The 8,257-nt window shown below is 33.5% G+C and overlaps 1 protein-coding gene across 1 annotated transcript; it reads left to right on the plus strand.

Annotated features, from left to right (window-relative positions):
- The first annotated feature begins 1,877 nt into the window (after positions 1–1,877).
- On the plus strand, positions 1,878–8,257 carry LOC117922236 (nuclear pore complex protein NUP50A). The gene is made up of 2 exons (XM_034840289.1): positions 1,878–2,022; positions 6,525–8,257. The coding sequence occupies exon 2, from the start codon at positions 6,587–6,589 to the stop codon at positions 7,901–7,903; it is 1,317 nt and encodes a 438-aa protein (XP_034696180.1). The 5' UTR covers positions 1,878–2,022; positions 6,525–6,586; the 3' UTR covers positions 7,904–8,257.

The following is an 8,257-nucleotide window of genomic DNA, read 5'->3' on the forward strand; positions in this document are numbered from 1 at the left end:
TTCTACGGGATCCATATTCTAACTGTTTATTTTATTAGTTTCTTTTCTTCTAAAAATGAATGTGCGGGTGATACGGTGGAATTTCATGAGTGTCATTTCGCATCATGTGATCTGGCGTTATACTACTCTTCTGTTAATGACTCATTTTTTAAAGCTAGAGGAAAAATGAAAGGGAAAAATACAAAGCGAAGAAAAATAAAAAATAGATTAAAAGTTAATAAATTATTTTTTTGTTTCTTTGAACTTATTTTATTTATTTTAATTCATCAATATAGAGATTAAATAATTTAAAAATATATAAGTTTTTAATTAATTTTAATTATATTTTTTTTAATATTTTTTATAAGATAATCAAATATGAAAAAAAATCAATTTTTTATTTTTTATTTTTTATTTTTTAAGTATTTTGGGAAATAAAAAATAGCCTAATAGAAATTTCTAAAATATCAACTCACATCATCATGTATGACAAGTCTATTTCAATATCATTATGTATGACAAGTCTACTTCAACCCACATGCGAAAACAAAAGGTTTTATTTTTATTTATGAAATCATTTTTTTCTTGCTATTAAAAAACAAAAGTTAGAACATCCTCAATTTTGTTTCCCCAAAATTTGAAACAATGAAAATGTAAATTTATCTTCATCAAGTTGTAATTAGGCAATGAAACAAATTGTGATAGAAGCAATAGTTTCCCATTCAAAACGTATAGTTTAATGGGTAGGGGCGTGGATGCAGGCGGTTGACTATTGGCAATTGAGCATCTTAACAAATGGATAATCACGGTTTGTTTAAAAAAAAAGCCAAAACATCACAATTCATTCCACTTGTTTATATGCGTTTACTATTTGATTTACGCAAGTCTATTGGTTTTGGTATTATAAATATGTAGAATTTAAGGTAATTAACTTACATTTCTTTTCAAAAGATTTTTTTTTCCTGCACACTTTTTTAAAGTCTAAATAAAAAATTTAATAAATTATTTTTACTAAGTATCTTGACATATGGCGTTTTACTAATTCTATGTAGCTACTTATTTTCCTTAAATTTTATATTAAAAATTTAATATAAATGCTAACTACTAAGCCAACTTATAAACTAAAAAAATTAAGGAAAAGTGTGTTTCTATCCACTTATATATAAAATCCCATAAAATAGAAATCAAAGTTTATAAAATACAAATTTCAAATAATTATCTAAAACTAATTAATTTATTCATGTATTTTTGTTGGTCATATGACTACCTTTAATCATTTAGATACTATTTTTTATCATTCAAACACTGTCTTTTAGTGATATAAGTAATTAGTGAATCATTGAATATATGAAATTTGAATTATTTTTAAATAATTTTTATTTTATAATTATTTTTATATGAGTGTATGGAAATATTTTTTTTCTTCAAAAAATTAAAATTAAAACTAAATATAACAATCAAAGGAAAATGAATATTTTAAAATTTGTAGTAACCAAATTAAAATTCAGGATTTTTATATTTTCTTTTCTTATACCTTTAATTTCTTTTTCTTTTTTAATATTAATAATTTATTTTTCATGTTTTTATAACTCATTTTTACTACTTAATTCGTTAAAATCATTGATAAAGAAAAATTTAAACGGTATTTAACTAATATATATATATAATTTCCTTTTTTTTTTTCTGGTTCATTGCCTTTATTACTTTTGATTATCGTTAATTGAAATCAAATTATGCTTTTGGGAGAAGTTTTTATGGAAATATGAACGATAATAGGGCACCAAAAAGGGCATGAAACCCTAGGCCATTAATCAATTTCTCAAAATCATTTTTGTAAATTGATGGGTTTTTGAGACTTGGCCCCTCAACAGCTGTGGAGATTGAAAGAAACCCTCAAAATCCCTTCTACTTTTCCATTTGTACCCTTCACCCCTTAAAACGCAGAGAAAGCCTTTACATACCCATTTTTTATCTGGGGATCGCTCCCTAACTCTCGCTCTCTCTTTCTAACCCCAGCTGTACCCTGCTTTGCTTCCAATTTTGGTGAGTCGCGAATCAATTTCATTTCCGTTCCTTTGTCTCTCTTCATTTTCTGTTTTTCTCTTGGAACTTTATTATTTGAGGTGTTTTTTAGTGGCTGATTTGTTGTAATCTTATGGATTTGTGAATTCTTCATGATGTTGGTGAAAACCCAGTTCGTAGAATTCGAGATTCAGTTCGTATATTCGTGGGTTTTGGTTCTTACACTTTGTTTGGTTGTTGGGAAAATAAAGGAAGGGGGAAGAAAATTTTGAATCTATTGTTTTCTGTGGTTTGGTCCAAGGGAAATGGAAAATGAACTCAAGTATGCTGGACAGCGTGCGTGTGAGTCGCTGTTGGGCCGGGAATTTGTCTTTTTAGAGGTTCCAAATGGAGGGGAAATTTAAGATTTAGGATTCTTATTGCTATTAATTTTCTCTTTTTCCACGGCGGCCAAACGGGGTATACGGATTCAAAGTCTCGAATTCTTGTTATTTTAGTTAGGTTAGAGAAGTTTTTTCTTACAAAACCCAGTTGAAAAAATGCATACTATTTTGATTGCTTAGAATCTCTTAAAATCCCTTTTACTGTAGTATTTCTCAGGATTTTCTTCTCTTTCTCTGGAAATAATTTTGCATTTGGAAGTTCTCATGATCAACTTAGTTGAATATAGAGGGGTTTTATTTGGCTAAATTCATTGTTTTCTCTCATGTTATAGATGATTTAAGAAAAGTTAGAAGTGAGATGGTAGTCCATTGAAATGATTCTCTAAAAAATTAGTTCAGATATGTTGCTTTTCGTTACTTAGGACTAACCCTTGGTTGTTGGTGTTTTCAACTGCTTAGCCTGGAATCTGGTTTGATATGTGCCTGTTCACATTTATTTCCTACTGCCACCAGTTACCACCTTTTTCTGCTCTTCGTTCTAAGTGGTTTCCCTCAGTCGATTCTTTTTTCCATTTGTAATTTAGTGCTTCTGTTTATATCTATCATGTTAGCCCATTCACTATGAAAAATAACTTTGTATGCTATTAGAAGTTTAGGCCAATAAATAAATAATTAAAAAAGAAGAAAGTGTGAAAGTGAAAAGGAAGAGTTTCCAAAAGGAGGGGACTTTCTAGGGAAGGAGGTATGGACCGGTTTAGTTACTCTTAAGGTGTCTTCTTCTCCAAGCTCCGGTGTTTTGCAATCGGGTTTGCTGAGGAAGGGCACTTCTCAACTGACTGCATTTAGGATGGATAGGAGAGAGTGCATAACTGTCTTTTCTGTCTATTGATAATTTTGGCCTATACTTTTGTACATGGTGGGAGTTCATTCGTTGATTTTGAGGACAGTTGTAGTTCTTAGGGGATGGCATGGGATTATTTTAAGGAGAAAAGAGGTTTTTTGAGGGGACCCATTGTGTTGGGTATGATTATATGGAAAGAAATAACAATTGTCCCTAACTATATAGATATTGTCTGCTTTAAACTCAAGGGATACATATAGTTTTAAAACGCATCTACAAGGTTAAGAGGAGTCTATATATGTATAGCGTTAGGAACTTTTTCCTGTATCCAATGTGGGATATCACAATCATCCTCCTATGCAAACACAACGTCTTCGTTGTGTCCCATGAGATTATGTGACCAAACAGACAGATATCCCTTATGGGGCCAAACAAACAAACATCCTTTGCGGGGCCAAACAAACCCCTATATTGGGGTTGGGAATTAACTCTAGTATTATTTGTAACAACTCATTCTCAACCCTATAGATATTGTCTACATTGGGCGCAAAGGGCCCTCACAGTTTTAAAATGCGTCTATTAGATTATACATATATAACGTCATGAACTTTTTCCTCTATCTGATGTAAGACATCATAAGGAACAAAAACTTTTGAAGTGGAGTTTTCAATTATGGAGCTTCAATATGTTATTCTTTCTACCCTTTTCTAAAGGGCTCAAGTCTTCCTTCATCTAAAGTAAATTTTTTTGTCTTTTTGTCTCAAAATGAAACTTTGACTTATATGAAATTGAAAATTATGATTGAATGAATATTGAATACATGTTCTTAGAAAACGAACATTATCAATCCTGTTTCTGATATTTTAGTTGACATTCATGATTTCAAGTTTTAAAATTTAAAATTGGTTATATGTCCTAAAGGTGACATAGAGATGTGAAAGGGATAGTAATGTAAAGTTTTAAACTGTGAACGTAATTTTTGAAAGAAACTGTGAACGTAATTAAGATATAATTATTACTCAAATGTTCTGTGATAATCTATATAAGGTTCTCTCTTGCTGTTTTTGGCCCACATGTATACGTGTATCATTTAATACCCTATTTTGCTTTTGATAAGTCTCAGATTCGGGCATAGCTTCATTGATTGTAAGTGGCAATTGTATTCCCTTCTTTTAAACATAGGATAGCTTGCATTGGTAATACAAAGCAACCTTTGAGGTCCTGTTTTCTTTTTGTTGAAGTAAATATGTCTTTCTACTTTCTTCCTATATATCCTTTTGCATTCATTCTGACCTGATTCCTTCCTAGATTTGTCATAGATTGCCTGAAATTTTCTGTGTACCTTACCCAACATGTGGTGTGGTAGAAGGCCAATAACATCATTGAGAATGGTTTCTCTTAATTATTCTAAGGAGCTAGGTTTTGGAGGTGTAGGTAATGATTGCCTGAAATTTTCTATGTACCATACCCAACATGTGGTGTTGTAGAAGGCCAAGAACCCTGAGCTTGGTTTGTCTCAATTATTTTAAGGAGCTGAGTTTTGAAGGTATAGATAAATGGCATTTTGACAAATATAGTGTATTGATAGGTTAACTAGTTGGTTGGTGCCATATTCTGGTCCCTTTTTTTTTTCCTGTTTTTTATTTAAATAGGATTTACAATCTTGAATTTGCTAATTTAATATAAGTATGCATTTATAACTAGAACTTTGAGTTTCTCATTCTTTTGGATATCTTGTTTGGCCAATCACACTGTGGATAGATTGGCTAAATGCTGGGCCTCTCATCTAGTTCCCTGTTGAAGATTTTTGCCTCCTTGTATTGTACTCTTTTGTCGTTTTGTGTTTTCCTTTCTTTTCCTTTTTATTGTTGGCGTTGTTGTATCTCTTTTTGAAGGATATATTCCTTCTTTTGTGCTTTCACATTCAATTTCTATGAAATTAATTGTTTGTGAGACTTAAAAAATGAATATGAGAGAACCTCTGTATTTGCCCTTGAGGCCCACCTCAAGTGGTAAAGGGTTAGGGAGGGTTTGTGGGAGGTTCCAGGGTCAAGTCCCAGTGGGGACAAAAAATTTACTTATCAAAAAAAATGAGAGAATCTCTGTATTTTCTTAATAAGTAGCATTTGATAATTTTTCTATTTCCTTATTCTCCTAAAATTTACATTTCCATTTAGATGTACATCCATTCATAGGCCAAAGTTGAGTGATTTATGGATGTATGGGATCTTCAAACCTCTGTGTGGGTGGTGGAGAAAACTTTGTGAGCCTTGTTTCAGAAGCAGAAGAAAAGTTTTCCCCTTGTACCTGGTGTACCCTGGATTATTTTTGATGTACATTAATTAGATAACAGGATTTATCACCATTATACAAAGGGAAAAATGAAAGCAAGGTTGATCCCATGTTATTTGCATGATCTTAACTTTTCTTATTCTTCAATAAAAACTGCAGAATATGGTTCTTCAACTCTGTGAAATATTTATGTTTGGATATAACATGAGAAAGGTTTGGGTATAGAATATGAGTCTGATGTACCTATTAGTCAGATATTTGCTTCACAAATATTTCCACCCAAGAAAAGGATGAACAGATCCCTATTTTGTTGCTAAGTATCCTCAGATTCATATTAAATATTTTAACTTAGTTATACATGTTTATTTGGGCTAGGATATAGAAAAAAAGAATATGGAAATTAGGGTATTTAGCTGTGTCCTAACATCTGGAAATTAAACAAATCTGAATCATATGACATATAGGCACACCAATACCTGAATCTTTTTCAGACTTATTCAAAAAAAAAACTGAATCTTTTTTCCGAGTCCATGTGACACATGCTGATTCTTGCAAAAAGTGGACGTGTCTGCATGGTTCTCTCTAATTAATTCTAATTTAGACATTACCACTTTGGTATCTTGCACTATAATGGTATGCTTAGGGCATGAGGATGCATGTTAGTGTGTGTCCCCTCCCCCTTAAATTTGCAGTGGGATTAAAAACAAAGACTAAACATGAAAATTGTTCTATTTATGCATTATGTAGCTTCATCAAATGTTTGTATGTAGACACTTAAATGCCATGTGTAAGGTAATATGCTACTTTGTAATTTGTTCTTACACTTCTTAGGAGGGAAAAAAACTATTGTAGTTGGAAAATTGCTTTTGTGCTTTTGTCCTGGGAGTGAACTTTATTTATGTATTTCATCATTAGATTTTGAAGTTCCATGGTATTTTTTTATCATTGTTTTATAAATTTGTGTGGTAAGCATGTCTTTTTAACCATTTTATTGTGATGATCTGCAGAAATTACCTTTTTACCATTTCTTCGAAAGACAGATTTTACATTTTAGTTTGTTAAGTTTAAAATGGGGGATGCTGAAAATGCTGTTCCACCTTCAAAGAAGAGGGCTGCAGGAAGAGAACTCTCACGAGATAACCCTGGTCTTGATGACGAAGAGTCTCCTGAACAAGAGGGTGAGACTTTCAAGAAAGCTAGTCATGAGGTGATGGCAAACAGAAGAATTGTCAAAGTTCGTCGCCAGCAAACTGCATCAACCCCCTCTTCCAATCCTTTTGCTGGAATCCGGTTGGTCCCACCTACTGAACCCATTTCAGCTCCTGCTGAAGTTTCTACCGAAGCACAAGCTGCTAGCGAGAAAACAGTTTCTCGGGACAAAGATGAAAAAGATGATGAGAGCAAGGGAACTGAAAAGGAAAACGAGGAGAGCAGGGGAACTAAAAATGAAAAAGATGATGAGAGCAAGGGAACTGAAAAAGAAAAAGATGAGAATGTGAAGCAACCAGAAAGTGAAACTGATGAGTCAGTGGCTGAATCTGCTGCAGATAAGGAGAAAAGTGATATTATCAATGAGGCATCCAAAACTGAGGGAAATGATGAAAAAGCAGCAGAAGATGAAAAAACAGGGAATGAAGGTAAGGAAGACAAAGGTGGTGAAAATGCAGATTCAAGTGCTGAGGCTCCCCCTTTCAGTTCTTTCCAACAGCTTTCAAGTAGCCAAAATGCTTTCACAGGACTTGCTGGAACTGGTTTTTCCAGTTCTACATTCTCATTTGGGTCAATTTCAAAAGATGGGTCTGGATTAGGTGGTAGTTCTGGCTCTCTCTTTGGACCAAAAGGTGACCAATCTTCTTTTCCAACTTTTGGTTTTGGTCTCTCTAATAATGGAAATTCTTCCCTTTTTGGCTCTCAAGGAGCACCCATTATTTCGAAGAGTGAGGGAAGCGGCTTCCCATCTTTGCAGGAGGTTCCTGTTGAGACAGGCGAAGAGAATGAGAAAGCAGTTTTCACAGCTGATTCTGTTCTGTTTGAATTTTTTGATGGCGGCTGGAAGGAGCGTGGAAAGGGAGAACTCAAAGTGAATGTTTCCAGAGATGGGGTGGAAAAAGCCAGACTTGTGATGAGAGCTAAGGGAAATTACAGGTTGATTTTGAATGCTAGTCTTTACCCGGACATGAAGCTCACAAATATGGAGAAGAGAGGAATCACTTTTGCCTGCATGAATAGCATTGGCGAAGGGAAAGACGGCCTTTCCACATTTGCTTTGAAGTTCAAGGATGCTTCTATAGTGGAAGAGTTCAGTGTAGCGGTCACAGCGCACAAAGGTAAAACGGCTACTGTTATGAACACACCAGAAAATTCCCCCAAGGCTTCGGATGATTGAAAGGTGCTCCACATAAATCAACAGAGGAAAAACCATTCCTGTCTGAGAAGTTGCCCTGGTAGCTGCCTTTTCTTTTAATCAGGAGAGAAAAAAATCTTGTTCAGAGTTTGGCAATTCCTAAGCTCTTATTTAACTGAGAGTTAGTAGAGTCCTATCCATTTTGTTGTTGTTTGTCTACAGTTTAGTTGCTGACAGAATATTCCAAACATCTTTTTGCTAAATCCTGGGTTCAGACTGCAGAATTTCAGCTCTGAAGACATGGAATGCTTGACATAATATCATATAGTCCCTTTTATTGGGTTTTATATGGAATTGCAGCTTGGCATTTCAAATATTTGATAGATCTTTTTCCCT

Source organism: Vitis riparia, chromosome 9, assembly GCF_004353265.1.
Source record: "Vitis riparia cultivar Riparia Gloire de Montpellier isolate 1030 chromosome 9, EGFV_Vit.rip_1.0, whole genome shotgun sequence".
NCBI classification, from domain to species: Eukaryota; Viridiplantae; Streptophyta; class Magnoliopsida; order Vitales; family Vitaceae; genus Vitis; species Vitis riparia.

Coding starts and splice junctions, on each gene's coding strand:
- LOC117922236 (XM_034840289.1), top strand. CDS start 6,587: ATGGGGGATGCTGAAAATGCTGTTCCACCTTCAAAGAAGAGGGCTGCA.